General features: G+C 33.4%; 1 protein-coding gene across 2 annotated transcripts in view; it reads right to left on the reverse strand.

The window, feature by feature from the left end:
- Nucleotides 1-318: 318 nt before the first annotated feature.
- Nucleotides 319-19,325, reverse strand: part of LOC106065826 (histone acetyltransferase type B catalytic subunit-like) — a 47,153-nt gene continuing 28,146 nt past the window's right edge. For both annotated transcript variants that reach the window (XM_056045701.1, XM_056045700.1), the window contains exons 2-11: nucleotides 16,368-16,442; nucleotides 15,428-15,503; nucleotides 12,576-12,696; nucleotides 12,313-12,454; nucleotides 11,007-11,163; nucleotides 10,218-10,322; nucleotides 9,638-9,744; nucleotides 6,580-6,731; nucleotides 2,386-2,502; nucleotides 319-897 (exon numbers count right to left, since the gene is read on the reverse strand). In XM_056045701.1, the coding sequence (XP_055901676.1) occupies nucleotides 727-897; nucleotides 2,386-2,502; nucleotides 6,580-6,731; nucleotides 9,638-9,744; nucleotides 10,218-10,322; nucleotides 11,007-11,163; nucleotides 12,313-12,454; nucleotides 12,576-12,696; nucleotides 15,428-15,453 (1,098 nt within the window). In that variant the 5' untranslated portion in view covers nucleotides 15,454-15,503; nucleotides 16,368-16,442 and the 3' untranslated portion in view covers nucleotides 319-726. The remainder of the gene's footprint in view (nucleotides 898-2,385; nucleotides 2,503-6,579; nucleotides 6,732-9,637; nucleotides 9,745-10,217; nucleotides 10,323-11,006; nucleotides 11,164-12,312; nucleotides 12,455-12,575; nucleotides 12,697-15,427; nucleotides 15,504-16,367; nucleotides 16,443-19,325) is intronic.

Genomic DNA, 19,325 nt, shown 5'->3' on the forward strand with positions numbered 1-19,325 from the left:
AAGAAAGTGAAGGCTTGAATTTGTTATGAAGACATGTTTTAAAAATGTTTTACATGTTTCGGATGTTCTTTCAGAGTTGAAGATAATTACTTCCTAGTCCAAACCTCCCGCAGGACGACGGGGGATGGGAGCGGGCAGGGTTTGAACCCGGGACCATCGATAAATCTGAACGACAGTCCAGCGTGCAAACCGCACGACCAGGCAGCCATCCTTAGACATGCTAAGCTGTAATGGATCAGTCCTTAGTTACAAGAATTACAACACAACTCACTGATGATCACAAGACCCTCAATCGTAAAAACAACACAAAAAAAAGTGTGATTTGACTTATGTTTACTTATTCACTTGGAATTGCTTTTGATATCACAAAAAACTATGACAATTAATGTAGGTCTAACTAATTTGACACAAAATCTATCATTCATTAAGGCCTAAAATACAAAAACTAATTTGACCCAAACTCAGTCTTTCAGTCTTTCATGTGGGTCTAAGATACAAAGGCTAATTTGACACCAGTTCAATAATTCATGAAGACCTTAAATACAATAACTAATTAAAAGCAAATTCTATCTTCTATGATAGCCTAAAAGTCAAAGAAAATTTTAAACTAACTGAATAAATATTTCAGGTAGGCCTAAAACACAAGGGATGATGTTCAATGTATGTCCATCAACATCACGATGTCACTGAGATGATTAAAAGAAATGCAAGCTAATATGGAGAATGTTACTGAAAGGTTGACAATCTGTCCAGAACATGTTGATATGAGTTCAATTCTTCTTGAAATGCATTCTCCAAATACTGGAATTTCTGTTCCTTCTTCATCAACCCTAAAGTCTGAGACAATTCTTCATCACTAAGGCTCTTTTCTAGCTTTTTGTAAGTGCGTCTATTTCTCTGTGGGAATACAAAAAAATAAGAAATGTAAGTCAAGAAATCAACAAACTTTCTATTTTTAACTAAGAGTTTTCAATACGGCTGAGCTGATTAAAGTGTGTCATATACAAAGACTGTTGGGTAAAAAAATTAAACACAAATATACTTTCAATTGTGACAATTTTTTTTACAAATTTTTTCAACCCTAGATTGACTGAATGGTCGAAAAGAAAAAAAAATTTGTAAAATAAATAACAATTACAAGCTAAAAGATGTCTGAAGTTCAATCATTTCTAATAAATAAATTGTTCCAGCCAAGGCACCCTAAAAAAATACTTCAGTGGTTTCAAATTTTGTTATCTACTCATTTAGTTTTATTATTATTACCACCAAATGTAAATATTGGTGATAAGGTAAGCAGCTTTGGCTGATAAAACACTAACCCAAATTCACATTAAGCAATGTTGTAGAATTTTTTTTGATGTTTAATGAAAATTATTACTCAAACTCCCTGTATGCATATTGCAGACAATGTAATATCCTATGGTATTCATTTTAAATTTTCTTTAACTAGACTTTGAGCTTACTAAAAAAAAAAGTACATATGAACAAAATCCAAATACTGAAAATACTTGGTCTGAAACAATATTGTAACAATGAAAGATAGATATTAAACTATAAACTATACTCCCCTAGTTTCTCAATTATTCAACTGTAAACCCCCCCCCCCCCCCCCCAAACTATAAAGGGCTCTGCCTATGCCTGCTGGAAGGTCTGCTAGAGCCAAAGTATTTCCTGCACTTTGAGATGCAGAACTAGTGTATACAAAGCACACTTCATCATTTAAAAAAACAACTAAAAACAATAGCCCAGTGTTATCTCCTTATCTTGCCTTTAAAAAAGAAGATAATTTAAGTCCTACCTGTATCGTTTAGTCATGCTTGTTAATTAGACCTGTGTTTGTAATGTTATTACAGCGCCTTGAGCCTACATTTTGTTTGTTAACAGCGCTTTATAAATAAAATTATTATTATTATTATTAATTCATTGTTTTCCTGACTAATTCAGGCAATTCATTCCATGCTCTAATGACACTAAGGAAAAAGGAACACTTTTATAAATGTAACCTAGCATACAGAATAATAAACGTGCCTTTATTTATATATTTCTGAGTATTTTTTATTAGCTTGTTTTTGTATATATTGTTAGTTACGATTCAGTTTTTTTAATGTATTTTTGCAACTTTGCTTTCTAGATTTTTGCACGGAAATATCTCTAGATTTAGGTTAATGCAGTGCAAATCTACCTCACCGTAAACATTTTTCATCATGCAAGCCATTCTCATCTACATGTGGCAAGACATCACTATCATAACAATATGTAAAATTCTAAAAGAAATTCACCTTTTTACTAATTAATTATTGACCAAGAACAAAATAAGTGCAGTCTGCTGCATATTGAGTTGTTTAAACATTGTTTACATAAACATAAAAAAAAAAACATGATTACCAAGAATGGTATATTTAATCTTCTCTTCACATCCAGCCTATAGGCTCTGTAGTGTTCTTTGTTTCCTCTGTCTGTGGCTTTAAGTCTTAGGATCTCATACATTCTTCTTGCTTGTAACTAAATAGAAAAAAAAGGATTATTTAGTATAAATACAGTGTTTACAAACAATGTTATTTATTGATTGAGTAAAAGACTGATTTCATTCTTCATTGGAAATCTTCCTTGATAAAACTGGCTCTGACATGTCAGCAGTCAGTTAACTATTAGGCTAGTTTATTATGGCCTCCTTCAGTCGCGAAGTGACTATGGATCATCTCATGGAAATGAGATGAATGCCTGGGCATTAGCTGTGGTGGGAACGATGTCGCCCACACATCAGTTCCCCCCACTCCACGCAGCTGATGTATCCAAGGAACGGCAGTGCCAATACAGTTTGGGGTCAGCGGCGTCACAGCTTCTGCCAGAGTGTAGCACTGGGTGCTGCAAACTCCCTTAGGGTCACCAGCTCCTGATTTTTCCTCAGGGTTGACTCCCGAAGCCTTTCCCATGATTGGGTATAGCTGCAAGGCAACAGAGGTTTGAATTCAGAGTTTTCCTTCTCCTAGGTGGGTAGCCAGCCATGGCTAATGAGCCCCTCCTGGTTAAGCTTACTGGTTAAGGCGCAAGTTGCTCGCCTTTGCCCCTTCTCCTGTTAGTGAGAACAGTTCCGCCGAACACAATAATAGAGCCACACGTGAAGACCAGGAGTTGGACTGGTTGTCAGAGGCTATTTGAGACGCATGCCATTAGGAAGCATTTTATAGTAGTGGAGTGCTTACATCCATTACCACTTCCGGCAATGACAAAATACCAAATATCCACTAGATCATTTTGACCATGGCACTAATCAGAAAATACCCATTGATAAAATAAAGGCCTACTCAAAGCCAACTCCATTACATAGTTAGAATTAAGATGAGACAATGTACTTAAACAGTCAGAGATACAATTTTTTTTAAAGGTGCGTAAATATTGCATGATAAATTTTGAGCATTTCAAAAAAGAACAATTACATTAAACCAAAAACATTCCCAAGTAATTTTTGTCTCAACTTATCATGCTCGGGATAGCAATTTGATATAGCAGATGCTGGAATTATTTTAGTGAAACTGTTGATTTTTTTTTTATCATGGCTGTATTTCATTATAAATTAAAAAAAACAACAACCAACAACTCACAAACAAGTTGTCTGCTGCTACCAGATGATGCTTTTTCCATAAAGAAGTAGGGAAAGTAGTCAAAAATTGTTATTTTTTTTTTTGCTTTGTTTAAAAGAAGTCTACAAGAGTCAAATACTTAGGCTAAAAACAAAAAAGAGAGAAACTATGAAAGAAAGTATACCAGGTTTCAGGGTCAGTCGAAATATGGCAGAAAAAAAAGAGGACAATAACTCTTAGATTCAATTACTCATAACAAGCCAATTTGAATTTAATTATATCTAAAAGAGTACAGCGTAATATTGTATCTATAAATTAAATAAAATAACATAATATAATTTTTAAGTGTCAGGCAGAGGACATATTAAGGAAAGTTAACTGGCAATCTCACACCAGGAAATGATTATTATGATAATCTTATGTTGTTTTTTTTTGTTTTTGTTTTTCACCCTAATGTATGCCTTATGCACATGTGAAGACAGTAACTAGAAACAATCATATGGATGAAGAGAAATAGATCAACACAATCTGGTCTCTCATTTGATGAACAATAGATATCAGAACTATAATGCCGAGAATTCTATTTTTACTTTTGCACATAGAACTGGATGTAATCAAAACGAGTTAAGAATGACTAAATGAAGTCAACTGAAGAAGCTTATTTCCTGGAATAGCGTAGAGTTAACATTTCCTAAATAACAAATAATTTCATTCCTACAGTTAACATTTCCTAAATAACAAATAATTTCATTCCTACAGTTAACATTTCCTAAATAACAAATAATTTCATTCCTACATGACATAACGTGCCAGCCAAAGTCTTTAACCCAGAATGGTTTAGCCTAGTGTTTCTGAGCGAACTATGGAGATCTGCAGAGTTGTGTATTTTTTGTATTGCCATCATTTACATACACATGATCACCAAAACTGAAAACAAATACTGAGGATATGAATGAGCTGGATGACATTCAGAGGCAGAGCCAGTTAACAGATGTGCGCAACGAGGTCAGAAAGTTGGTGCTGTATCTGTCATAAAGTCAAAAGGCTAACAAAGAAGTTTAGTGTACTTTCCTTTGTAAACTATTGTACTCCATATAAATATAATTCAATCTTGTTTTTGAGATTTCACAGTGATGACTTAATTTGTAATTACAAGGTTTTAAAACTTATGAACAAATTTACTTTCTTACACCTCATTCTAATATTTTCAAGTCTACCATCCAGAAAGTATAAAGCAATTCCAGTGTGCTACTGAACTAACTACTGGACCAGCGGTTCTCAACCTTTTAAGCTTGGCGACCCTTTTTTCAATATACCACTCTCCCGCGACCCTGTCACACATTAGTTTTAGAACCACTGTGACACAAAGTAAAGTAGTAGTGATTTATCAATCATGTAACTACTTCGTGCTAATGCATGAGGGGATGTTGGGCATGTGACTGACCACGGGGTGATTTTAGTTAGTTAATTTTGGACTCCTGAGAGTAAGGAGCTATACAAGAGAGAGTGATATGATATGATATGACTTAGAATATTACTGCAAGTTGTGGATTAGATATATAGATATTTCTCACTTGGATTACGTGAAGCCTATTGTATATTTTCTATGGCTCTGTTTGCCAGCAAACTTATTTTATCTATCATGCAATAAACCTATATGTTGTCTGCGAAATGAGGACTTATTCAGTTCATGATTGTTATTAACTGTTGTGCTATAGCTGTAGTCTTACGACGTAACAAGTAGTGCAGAAACTCAAGTAATATGAAGTCATCCTCAATCAGGGCCGTAAATCATTGTAAACGCAACACATAAGTCATTTACAGACCCCCCCCCCCCAAATAGACACACACAGCAATAGAAGAATAGACAATAACAATCCTTAATTTTGATGGTCTTAGGCGACCCCTGGCAAATTGTCAACCCAAGGGGGTCGCAACCCACAGGTTGAGAACCCCTGTACTAGACCATCCAGATTAAAAAAAAAAAAAGATCTTTCTAGATGCCCCATTTGGTCCCTAGTGTTTCCTTAACATATGCGATATGTATGCCTGCTACTGATAGTAATATTCAATTGTTTTTAAGTGTATGAAGTCTAACTTAACTAAAAAAAAAATTTTCATAAGAAGGTTCTCTATAACAATAACACAACAACCCAGATGACATCCAACCTAAACTGTCCAGATATCCTGTAATACACTAGCCCTTGAGTAGACATACCTTATTTAATTTGAGTTTTAACTGTCCAGATATCCTGAAACACACTAGCCCTTAAGTACACATACCCTATTTAATTTGAGTTTTAACTGTCCAGATATCCTGTAATACACTAGCCCTTGAGTAGACATACCCTATTTAATTTGAGTTTTAACTGTCCAGATATCCTGTAATACACTAGCCCTTGAGTAGACATGCCCTATTTAATTTGAGTTTTAACTGTCCAGATATCCTGTAATACACTAGCCATTAAGTAGACATACCCTATTTAATTTGAGTTTTAACTGTCCAGATATCCTGTAACACACTAGCCCTTAAGTACACATACCCTATTTAATTTGAGTTTTAACTGTCCAGATATCCTGTAATACACTAGCCCTTGAGTAGACATACCCTATTTAATTTGAGTTTTAACTGTCCAGATATCCTGTAATACACTAGCCCTTGAGTAGACATGCCCTATTGAATTTGAGTTTTAACTGTCCAGATATCCTGTAATACACTAGCCATTAAGTAGACATACCCTATTTAATTTGAGTTTTAACTGTCCAGATATCCTGTAATACACTAGCCCTTGAGTAGACATACCCTATTTAATTTGAGTTTTAACTGTCCAGATATCCAGTAATACACTAACCCTTGAGTAGACATGCCCTATTTAATTTGAGTTTTAACTGTCCAGATATCCTGTAATACACTAGCCCTTGAGTAGACATACCCTATTTAATTTGAGTTTTAACTGTCCAGATATCCTGTAATACACTAGCCATTAAGTAGACATACCCTATTTAATTTGAGTTTTAACTGTGCTTCATGGGTCATCTCATGTGAAAATCCCTGATTCAATTCAGATGGTTGAAAACTCTTTAAGTTACAGCAGTTTCTGGCATCAACAAAATCTCTGACTCTCTGAAAGTTTTCTGATGGATCTTCAACTGTAAGAAAAAAAAAAGATCTTATTGGTTCAACAACTCAAGGAATAGACTAACAACACCAACACATTTAGCCAGAATAACCATCAAGACTTATGACCTAAACGCAAGTACACCACAAATGACCTAATTCACAGCAGAAAAAAAAAAAAAAAGAAAATGTCATAATCATGGTGCAATTTTAGGAAAGATGAAATGCAATAATTAAGTTAGAATCATCCAGATTTTCTTACAGCATGACTTAATCTTGCATTGCTAAAGTTACCCTTTTTAAGTAGTCTCAAGAAAGGTAAGATAAGACTTTTTTTCTCTTCAATATTATTTTACCTTTTTTTTTGGTTCATTTCTTTAAATTGCTCTCTTATAATATTTTGCAACTGTAACAGTTGTCATAAAACACAAAATTATTGCATTAATATCAATCTGTTCATGACTGTCTATCATGTACACATGCCAAAGTAATCTTTAACCCCTCAAGCTCCATATGGTAACAGCCCTTAACTTCAATAGGATTGTACAAGTTGAAAGTGTAATAAGCAACCAAAGTTTACATCTATACAGGTTTAGCTACCATACACTGAGTGTCCTGTGGAATCACAATTAGCATCTCAAGGAATAATAATTGATTCATTTCTATCTCTTACTATTGCAAAACTAATGGTTTTTTTTGTTGTTTTTTTTCCACATTTTTTTTACTGCTGGATGGATTTATAAATTATGCACTAAAGGCAGATGATATAAGTGGACATATGTAGAAAGTGTCTTAAAGTCTTAAGACTTTTAGAGAGAATAATCCAGAAAATATAATGGCAGATGATGTTAAAATGTTATCCCAAGGAATTTGATGTACAGACTGAATGCACCATTTCCAAGGAATTTGATGTACAGACTGAATGCACCATTTCCAAGGAATTTGATGTACAGACTGAATGCACCATTTCCAATGCAATTCTTATTAATATTTTCTTTCTATAAGCAGTTACCATTGTTCCTGAAGTGCTAAGATAAACAAGTGGACTCAAAACAGAAATTAGGCATGTTACATAAATCTTTTTTCTTTTTTCTTTATATGCGTTTCCTTTGCCTCCACATTCTCATGCTGTAAAATCCCTCCAATTATTTCTGCTTTCACACCCAAAGACGAGAATGCATTATTAAATGGGCCATTTGCGCTGTTATATAGAAACTGTCTTCAATTGTGTGCTGTAGCAAATACACAGAAAAAAATCTTGAAGAACAGTGGGGTAAAAAAGTGCTGAGAAGCAAAGTCAGCTTGGTTCAACCACCAACCACAACCATTGTATGAATTAAATAGCATTGTACTTTGCACAGCACTTGGTAGTAGTCTAGGATTCACTGTTTTAATTTATTCCCTGCACATCAAGCATGATGTGAGTTAAGAAGACCAAGTCTTTTGTACTAAGACTTTTGTTCAAAATGAACACTACCAAGAAATGTATACTATGTGTGCTATTTAGTAGTTTCAACCTTGCAGACTTTGTTTTCACAATGAATTGTTTTTGACAGAGATCAATTGGAAATGAGAAAAAATGAAGACAAGAGAGCACAATTTGTGTTCTTCGAAGAGCTGCGATATTGTATGTTGTTGTTTTTTTTAAGTTATTTTGTGATATACAAAAGAAACAACAATTAAAAGACTCCTTTAATGAACATAACAAGCAGAGTCTGAAACATGCAGCAAGATAGAATAAGACATGACAAGCAGAGACTGAAACATGCAGCAAGACAGAATAAGACATGACAAGCAGAGACTGAAACATGCAGCAAGATAGAATAAGACATGACAAGCAGAGACTGAAACATGCAGCAAGACAGAATAAGACATGACAAGCAGAGACTGAAACATGCAGCAAGACAGAATAAGACATGACAAGCAGAGACTGAAACATGCAGCAAGACAGAATAAGACATGACAAGCAGAGACTGAAACATGCATCAAGATAGAATACGAGATGACAAGGCTAAAAGCTTAATTAAATAATTTAAGCTTATTTCCCAAGGTTGATGGCCAAAATTTTAGTAGCCAAGGCAGACTTACTTAGACTTAGATCATAGATCATCCTGTGCCAGTCAATGGGCAGTAAACTGTCTCCATAGAAGTATGATACTAGCAATGCTGGTATCCACTGCACTGAGATCCTTCATGAAGGTGCAATGCCAAGTTATATGGGGTTATATGTTTGCGTTTCCCTTGTATGTTATTGCTACCCTCAGGATGCGCAATTCATGCAATGATATTTCCATCTCACAGAAACATACAATACAATCCACTGCACTGAGATCCTTCAGGAAGGTGCAACGCCAAGTTATATGGGGTTATATGTTTGCGTTTCCCTTGTATGTTATTGCTACCCTCAGGATGCGCAATTCATGCAATGATATTTCCATCTCACAGAAACATACAATACAATCCACTGCACTGAGATCCTTCAGGAAGGTGCAACGCCAAGTTATATGGGGTTATATGTTTGCGTTTCCCTTGTATGTTATTGCTACCCTCAGGATGCACAATTCATGCAATGATATTTCCATCTCACAGAAACATACAATACAATCCACTGCACTGAGATCCTTCAGGAAGGTGCAATGCCAAGTTATATGGGGTTATATGTTTGCGTTTCCCTTGTATGTTATTGCTACCCTCAGGATGCACAATTCATGCAATTCCGTCTCACAGAAACATACAATAGGCTGCTAATATATATCTCAATGCAGAAGCGCTATGTATATAATATTTATCTCATTGCAGAAGAGCCATGTATAAGTTTGTATACATGCTTTCAGAAGCAGTACAATACTGAAAACACATGCAAGAAAGATTTCTATGTTTGACTCTAAAATCTCCTCAGAGGGTCTTTAAAAATTACAAATTTACGAAAGACACTTACCTGTTATGTCTAATACTTCAGGTCTGTTGTAACAAATATTGTAAAATGTTTGAAGCACACGAGCACATAGTCCCATTTTCTGGAACGGTGGTAAAATAAGAACCTGGCTGAAAAAAAAAGGACACACTATTTTGAGTTGTATTTTTATTTAACCCCTCCCCCCCCTTTTTTTTTTTTACAATTGGTTGCTTCTTTCCTAACAGCATGGTAGGATCTAAGTAAATAAGCATGTAAAGATTCCCAATTTAAAAAGATAACTGTTTTTTAATTTAAAATTTTATCTCAGATAACAATTTTACAGGTCTAAACAAAAGAAAATAGAAAGAAAGAATCTGTTGAACTGCTCATGCCTATTCACTTTATAAAAGAATTTATTTTTTTTAAAAGACACATATTTTTTTTTTTGAAAATAGTACCAGAATTGATGCTCTGAACAAATTGGATTCTTTTGTGGCAGAAATGTTTCATAAAATGAAGACTAGTTTGTTAGTAGTGTAAGCAACTTTTATAGACACAGCTCTTCTGTCCTTAATCTAAGACCTGACCTTAGAAGAGTAAGTATATACTTTTGTAACAGTACCTTATCCTTGGTCTGATTCTAGAAGGATAAGCGTAGAAGTTATATACAGTCATATATCCGGCTGTAGCATACTTATGCTCACCATTCTCTTTGTATTTCTCGAATCTGTCGAGTAAAAACTTGAAACTTTCAGATGCATCAAACTGAGTACTAAATTATTAGATTAAATGACAAAGTTAATAATAATAATTTTATTTATAAAACTCTGTTAACAAACCGAATGTAGGCTCAAGGCGCTGTGATAACATTACAGACATAAACATGAGAGCTAAAATGACAAACTAATCTAAAAAAGTTTTAAACAAGTAGGTCATAATGTTCTTCTTGTAGCATGTTGTGTGTCTGAGATCAATGGGGAGTGAATTCCAAACCTTTGGTCTGTGCACAGAAAAAGCCTGCAGACAGCAGCTTTTGAGGGAGAAATGTGGCACCACTAGAAGTGTTTTGAGATCATTGAGCGCAGGGCTCTTTGAGGGACATGTGGAGAGATCGGTTCGCTAAGGTACAAGGGCATTTTTTTTGTTACAGATACACTGATAACAAAGTTCTAAAAAAAGTGAATGAAAAGTTTGTTGTCTTTACTTTGTCTACTTCATTTAATGAAATAAAACTTTATTCCTAAACTAAAGGCTTCAAAAACATATTGGTACTACTTTAACACAGTTCTGTTGATACCATAAACTAAGTGGTCCTATAATCATGCAAAAGTGGTAGTCATTTAGAAAAAATGGTGCTAATACCACAGTTAGAGAGAGAACAGCCTAGAACTTAACCCAAATAAATACATACACAAGAAAGAAATCCCACTGTTGATCATCCACATCAATGTAAGAGGCAGCATCGATATAGAATTTAATGAAAGACTGGAGCTTCACATGGAAATCTCGAAATCCTGGTTCCTCAATCTTGACATAGTAAACTTCAAAATGTTTTTCTTCTGAATTCTCTGAGAACAAAGAGGTTGTTCAGATACCAAATCAATCATACATCTTAAAAACAAAAACTCAAAATACATCAGTATGAGAAAAAAATGTAGATACATATGGGGCAAAAAAAAAATCCAGATGTTTAACATTTTTTTTACAGCTTTCTGCCTGGTTAGTTGTCACGGATGAATGTGAGTATATATATATATGTATGTATATATTTTACACTCAGCGCGAATTACCGAAAGTGTGTTTGTTGCCAGAGAATTGTCAGAGTCCAGCTTGTGTGAGATGCCGTAAAGATGATTAAAGTTTATGTGCCTGATCGAGTGTTGTTTATTTGTAAATACAGCTGAACCAGGGACACCTAGACGTATCGAGACCTAAGGTAGTTTCTACAGAGTTATAAGTAGATAGAGTTATATAATAGGAAAGCTGTAACAGTAGTATTGATGGTCCTGGGTTTGAATCCTGTCCAATGCCTTCCTGTGTTGAAGGTGTTTTGTGCTAGAGCAAAATTGTAATCATTTCTGAAGTAGCATCAAGACCAATTCAGAGTACAATGTTTTCTTTCTACATTTCTTCACTTGTTGCTTACAGCTCTTAAATGACCCAAAGTTTACCACTACATACAGACTTGGCAAACTCTACATCAATTTTTCTGAATACATCTCAAGAAATTTAGCCCTCTAACAATTGTTTATATGGCATATTATGTTTAAACATTACTAGGAAGTAAAAATGTCAAGATGCTTAAAAGTTAGAATAAAGTTAGGAAATAGGAAGAACAATATTAAAAGTGGTTGATTCCCAAACACTAATAGCATTTCTCTTAACCACTTTTTCTATTTAGAAATATACTAAATAAAAAATTGTGATTGAATTATCATATCCATCAGTCTCTGCAATTTGTGATAGACTTCAGTGTAACACATTTGAAATGATAAAAGATTATAGATGATTTCAAAGCATCAACAAATATTTGTAAGCCATTAATTTAATTTTAAAACACTTTGGTTGATGATAAACCAAAATTTGATAAACTCTATCTATGCAGAGTGTGTGTGTGTGTGTGCACTCAATGGACTATATTTGATATTCCAAAACTACCAAGTATAAAGCAGTTGAGTAAAAAGAGTATATAAATGTTTATAGCAGTACAAACTCACTTGGTGTCAATGTGTATGAATCAACCATATGACCAAACGGTCTGAAGTTGACATCCTCTGATAATGCGACTCTAAACGTGTCAAGGTTCGTAAAATAATTTGGAGGAAGTTCATTCGATAAACTCTTTTCTACATCATCAGGCTAAATGAAACAAGATCAAATGGAACGTCTTTTTACTTTCTTTATTTAATGATAAAAAAAAAAAAAAAAAAACTAAACAAGAACTTGTCTTATTTCAACAATATAATTAAACCAAAATTACCTTAATACCATGCTGATCTTCATGACATGATTCACTGTAAGAGATGTTTAGATAAGGAATAAGTCTGGCTGCAGTGTAGTATATGTGAACATTCAAATTTTTATAACCAAATATCAATTCTCTGAGGAAAAAAAAGAGTTTTCTTATTATATAGACAGCTTAATTGGGACTTGCAAATATTATACAACAAAAAGTAAACTAAAGGCCACAATTATTGTGTGTTTCAAGAAAATTTAGCATATTCGGTTTAGCTTTACAAATTTAAATGAAATGCTTGATAAGGAGCAACATGTACAATGAATACTAATTTTGTTTTTATTTTTAACTAGACACATGTTACCCGCGACCCGCGGGTCTTTATTCGCGCATTACTGTCGATATAGTCACTGAGAGTGTTTTGTAAACAATTAAACGAAATAATAATGTAATAAGTAAAGCGAATGTGTCAATGTAAAAATAGTGTGAATGAAGCTATCAAATCAAAATAGCTAATAGGCTTAAATACATTTTTTCAAATTAAAACATTTGCTTGTAGGCCTTCATATATTTGATTAAAATTTGAGATGAATAGACTTAATTTTGTATGTTCATGTGTTAAAGTATAAAGTAGATCTTGAGGTAGACATAGATCTAAATCTACACTAATCTAGAGTTAAAAATTGGCTTTTATAGAGTTCATTCTGTGTTGCGCATGCGTGACCTTTTTTCATGGATGAATATATGGCCTGTCTCAACACGGCTACGCAGCTTTAGCGAACAGCTAACGAATGTATTAAAAATGCTTTAGAAAATCAAATTTGAATGTTAATTTGATTAAAATATGAAATGAATGGACAATAATCAGTATGTTTATGTGTTAAAGCATAAAACTATCTTTGCGAAAAGAAATGTTATCATCTTAGAGTTCAATGAGGGTTTTAGACCTAGGCCTAGGAATAGACTCAGTAGAGAGATGTGTTAATGTGCAACCATTTGGTAATGTCTAATGAAAGAATGTTCGCCAGGAAATCTGTAGTCATAGATATAACGAACTAATTAATGCAAAAAATGCTTTTGAAAAACAAAATTGAAGGTTAATTTTATTATATAATAAAATCAATGGATCTTCTTTTGTATTTTCATGTGTCAAAGTAAAAAACTATCTGCGCAAAGTGTATTTCTTAAAATTAGAATTAGATCTAGGTCTAAATCCTTTCGATCTTTTCTCATGTCAACATTGTAGACATAGCCTAGATCCATAAAATACTATAGCTGTAATAGAGTCGGACAACTTTATTTTTTTTTAGGGTCTTAAGTTTGTTTTAGGGTTACAATACATACACTAAGGTCTAAGTTGGTACCCAAGAAACATTCCTGCCAAGTTTTATCAAGATTGGTCAAGCGGTTTTGATGTCTATAAGTAACATACATACACCTCACATTCTACTTTATAGTATAGATTGTATTACTTCTTTTTTTTTTTGTAGAAATGATTTTTTTTGCAAAGTGCTTTCTATGGGACTTATGGTGGAGATTTTAAAGGGTTTTGAGACTTCACCCAGAAAGAAAGTAATTTGATTATAATAAATTGAGCCTTAATATATCTGAGTACTATAAAAATTTACTGATTGTCCACAATATAAACACATTTTACTTCAGGCAATAAGGTTAGAGTAAGTTAATAAGTGCATAGCTGTATAAAATGATTTTATTGACTGAATATAACATAAACAATATATTCTGGGATAAACTTTTTTTTTTCACATTTCAACATAAAACTCAAATGATAGGGGCCACACAATTTTATTATAGTTCATTACAGTTTTAGTAGATTTTACCACTAATTTGTTGTCTATGAGACATGTCCAGCTTAGTAAATGAGATGGACAATTGGCAAGTAAAAAACAACAACAAATGGAATGTGATCCACATGGAAACTGATTCAGGCCATAATTTGAAACAAATTTATGGACCAATGAAGGCTATTTTGATTTCCCATTAAGAATGCCAGCCTATAAACCAGCTGTTAAGACAACAACTTAGCTTGAAGCTACCAGTTCCTCTACTATTAAAACACTGCCTGCCGCTTGGTTTCATTTTATTGACATCATTATTGATGTAGTAAAAAGTGTTACTTTTTTTTTTGTTATTAAAGGTCATATCCGTTGGTGTTTTAAGACTATATTCTACAAGTAGATAATAAGGAGTTGTCTGTGAGTCCAAAGATTAAGGTAATGCAGTCTCTCATGGGACAATGCAGACAGAGATCTGAGCCCTGCATATTTTGTTATATCTAACAAAGATACTGCCATTGTCTGCCAAGGGTGTATTTGTCTCTTCTTATAGATATAGATTAGGATATAGTTTTACAAATCAAGCTTAATACTTCTTTAAGTTATCGTTTCTTTGGTTCAATCCATGGTAAAAATTTAGTTTCATGTCTGCATGAAAATAAGTGACATTTTGTTTAATTCGAAAAATCAACATGTGTTGGATTCTTATTGTTAGTTAATTAGTTTAATTCATCAACAATCAAATTATATTTCACCTTTCTTTAAATAATGTGAAAGTATAAAGCTAAAATTCTGTTTGAAACAAAAATCTTACTCAGTTTTGAAACTTTGGATTTTTAAAGTTGTATTTTTTAGTTTTTTGTAATTTTTTCCCCATAAAATTGTAGTGTATAAATGCAAAATTTCTGTTTTTGGTTTCTTATAATGGCATGTTGACAACTATCTGATTATGTTAGAACTGCAATTCCTAAAAGTAGTTTGGAATAGCTAATACAAGAATTATAAAGAGTAACTGTATTATGTAACTTTTAACTACTTCAACTATAATAGAGTAATATGTAACATAAAATAGTGACTCACGAATCTCCAAACAATTGATGAGTCATGTCTGGATGAAAAGTTTTACTCTCATCTTCAATGTCTTCCTCTTTTCTGACTGATGATTTAGAAAGAAATAAATTTAAATCTAATTCATGTCAAATAAATCTTATCACAAAATGTCTTGAAAAATACAGATATATCGAAAGCATTTTATATGTAGTGGAGTGCTTAATCCATTACCACCTCCAACAATAGCAATCTTACAGAACCAGTATAACACTATTCAATCTCAAAATGACAGAAGTAACAGGATAATACAAAATTTGACGTCTAATAAAAGTTTTTCTTTAAATCTATATGCATAAGATAAAACTAAGACTAAGATTAATTTTACTTTTGACAAGTTGGGTTTCACCTTCACCTATCCCTTAGTCTGCTCAACCGTTAGGGCAAGATCTGTTGACCAACTTTCTATAATTTTCAAAACTTACTGTCTTTTCTGTACACGAACTTAAGCTCTGGAACACATAAACTCTGACACATTAGATGCTCCAATACATTCAAGAAGAAGCCTAACTGGGGCTTAGCAGTCCAGTGGTGTAAGTTAGGCTTCTTAATTTGAATTACATGAATTTAAATCTAAGTAAAGACAGTAATTTTGAGCTTTCTGATTTTTAACATGCCTCTGAATTGACCCAATTCTAATGGGTAGCTAGCCTTAGTCTGTGAAAGTAAAGACAGGTGAAGTTGACACACTTGTTAACCATTAGCCATAGAATCAGACAATCTTAACACCCTCTGCCAATAGAGACAAGATCTGAAAAGGAAACTTAAGTTTGCTGCTTATGTCTCTTATGTTCTCAAATTGCTATGAGCCTATACAATTTTCATTGACAGAGATATATACATTAAATTATTATTCATAAAATGGTTCCCAATTAAGTTACAAAGTTACAACAACACTAACATTAATAAATACCTAGCTTAAAATAGATGACATCATTGGCATTGTTCTTGAATGATTCAAGGTCACTCTTTTTAGCTACTGATAAATCTAAAACAGAAAGAAAATTTAAACATCAGAACAATAAAATCAACTAAATAGAAGTTATTAAACAAAATTCCATAACTATACAGACACTATTATACATAGATATTTTAACATTTCTCATATTTTGGTGGTTTCATCATCATCATCATCACTCCTTTGAGTTCCTCATGGAACATAGGGCCTCGACAAAAACACGCCACTCTCCACGGTCTCTTGCTAGCTTTTTGATGGTGTCCCTTCTCTTCTCTGCTTCTTCAAGTACACTGCGTCGCCATGTTCTTTTTGGTCTTCCTCTGCATCTTGTTCCCTGGGGGTTCCACTCTAAGGCCTGCCTAGCTCTGTTGCTGGTATCTTTTCTAAGGGTGTGTAAAATCCATCTCCACTTCCTCTCTAAGATCTGCACTTCTATATTTTTCTGTCCACTCATCTCCCACAGTTTGGTGTTTTCTACTTTGTCATACCAGTGTATTTTTAGGATATTTCTCAGGAATCTCTTGATGAAGGTCTGTATTTTTTTTGTTGTGGCTTCAGTTGTTCTCCATGTTTCAGAACCATACAGTAGGACAGCCTTGACATTAGAGTTAAAGATTCTTAGTTTAGTCTTGTTTGAGATGTAAGGAGATTTCCAGGTTGGTTTTAGCTGTGTAAATGTCTGACGTGCTAGATTGATACGGCGTTTAATGTCTTCATCTGTTCCACCTGATATACTGACTACACTCCCAAGGTATATAAAATTTTCTACTTGGTCTATTGTCTGAGAATCTAATACTATGGTGGTTTGGAGGCCTCCTAATTATTTTCTGAATGAATTTTTTTTTCTATGTAAGTTAAACAAAAAATGTATTGCTAAGAATACAATAAAAATGTAGTAATTTGTTAAAGTGAAATATAAAATTTATTAAAAACTCAATTACTGCATTAACAAATAAAACTTTGCAAGTTTTTTTCAACCTTACGCTTGATGATTTCACTGAAATCATGAGTAAATCACTTTCAATACTAACTAGGATTAGAATTCAATGTTCAGAAGGTATTTCTGAAATTTTGATCTTTAATAATGCAAATTAAAACAGCTCCTTAGATTGGTCTTTTTTTTTTTTTTTACAAATCTATCAAATATACCAATGGAACCAACTCATTACTAAGACTAGGTTCCAAATTGAGCATGCTACAAGCAGACACTTCTTAACTACAACAGTATTGGCAACAATACATTTTTGAGTCAAGTATTGCTGGTAAAAATAAAAATGAAAAAATTAATTTTAAAGTTGCTGAAATGTGGAAATTTGGATAATGTGAAGGCCCTGGGCAGTAGCCCCTGCATGCCCTCCCCTAAATAGAGTCCTAATTCAGTGATTTGGGTAGTCACAATTTATTCCAGTTAAGATTAGGTCAGGTGCTGTGGCATTGTATCTGTTGGAATCTAATTACTAAGAATAGAGTCATTAGACATCATTAGACTAAGTAATGATCGCTAATAGGTTTTGGATCCCTTTTCTTGTACTTCTATATCTCCTATGTTGTCTACTTCGTTCAAATAAAGTAATACATCTGTCTCCTGGGGCTGAGAATGCTGATGCAAAGTATTTATTTAGTATGTTTGCTTTAGTTTTATTAGCATTATCACTTTGATTTTTGAAGTTTCATCAATATGGGGATTCCATGACAGTTTTATATTTATTTGACACCTAGGTATTGTGCATTTTACTTTGTCTGTCATTTTAAGGATTTATAAGTGGAATTTATTATTTGTTTTAGTTTTTTTGTTACTCTTAATAACTGACATTTTTTTGGGTGGAAAGACCTGATGCTCCAATTTGATTTCAATTTCTGTAATTCATCTAGTTCTCTTTTCTGTGTTATTTTATTGTTCTTTATATTATGCAATCGTCTGCAAATAATCTGACTTTTGTTCCTGAACTAATGCAATTTGGTAAATCATTGAAATGTAAATTGAAATAAGTAGTGGACCTAAGTCTGAGTTTAATGTTATTGGTGTAGATAATCATAACATTATACAGATACATTTTTATTAAGACATACATAGATGATCTAGACCAGTGTTTCTCAAACTTTTTTGTCTGCCAGCACAGTAAAAAAAAACTACTAAAATTTCGCGGCACACCAGGATGAACAACCTGTTTTTAAGTATTACATTCAATGTGAAAGGTGTGCCTGTTTTTTTTAGAGAAAATGCGATCTAATTGAGTCTCCAAAGTCGATAGACAAACTCGCATTTCATTGTCTATTGTAAGAAGTCTCTCTTTTCTTAGACTTGATTCAGTCAGTACTGAAAATCCAAATTCACAAAACCATGAAGATATAAACTGATTGCAGGATATAACTTGTTGATTGAAATCCAAAACAAACAAACCGCATATCATAAAATTTGACTGCATCATTTCTTTTAAATGAATGAGCTGCTCTTCTTCTTTAGTTGTAAGATTTGTAACTTCATTCTTTCCAAATGGAAAGCTGACCCATCCATGACTTTTAACTGTTGGGAAGTAATGCTGCAATGCTGACTGCAGTTTGTTTGTTTGATTTGAGGCACATCGGCACAATTTAGGCCATGTCGTGCCTGCAGTCCCTTAAGGACTACTCTCTCTCTAAACAACAGGGCCAGATTCTATACAGTCATATCATTAAAATCAAGGTCTATTCACAGTTAAAATAGTCAAGGTAGTAAAAATTTAAATATTTGGTAAAAATCTAATGGAAATAGTGCATGTTCACAAATTCATAAATCAGATCTTCGTAGATAGCCCCACTTCCCGGATAAAGCCCAGTACCTTCCCAGGGTCGACATTATCAAATAGTGTATTTAAATTAGTGACTCTAAAATATTTCGCTCTGACATCCTGGTATCTGGGGCAATCAACGAGG

The sequence above is a fragment of the Biomphalaria glabrata genome, chromosome 11 (genome assembly GCF_947242115.1).
Source record: "Biomphalaria glabrata chromosome 11, xgBioGlab47.1, whole genome shotgun sequence".
Lineage (NCBI taxonomy): Eukaryota > Metazoa > Mollusca > Gastropoda > Planorbidae > Biomphalaria > Biomphalaria glabrata.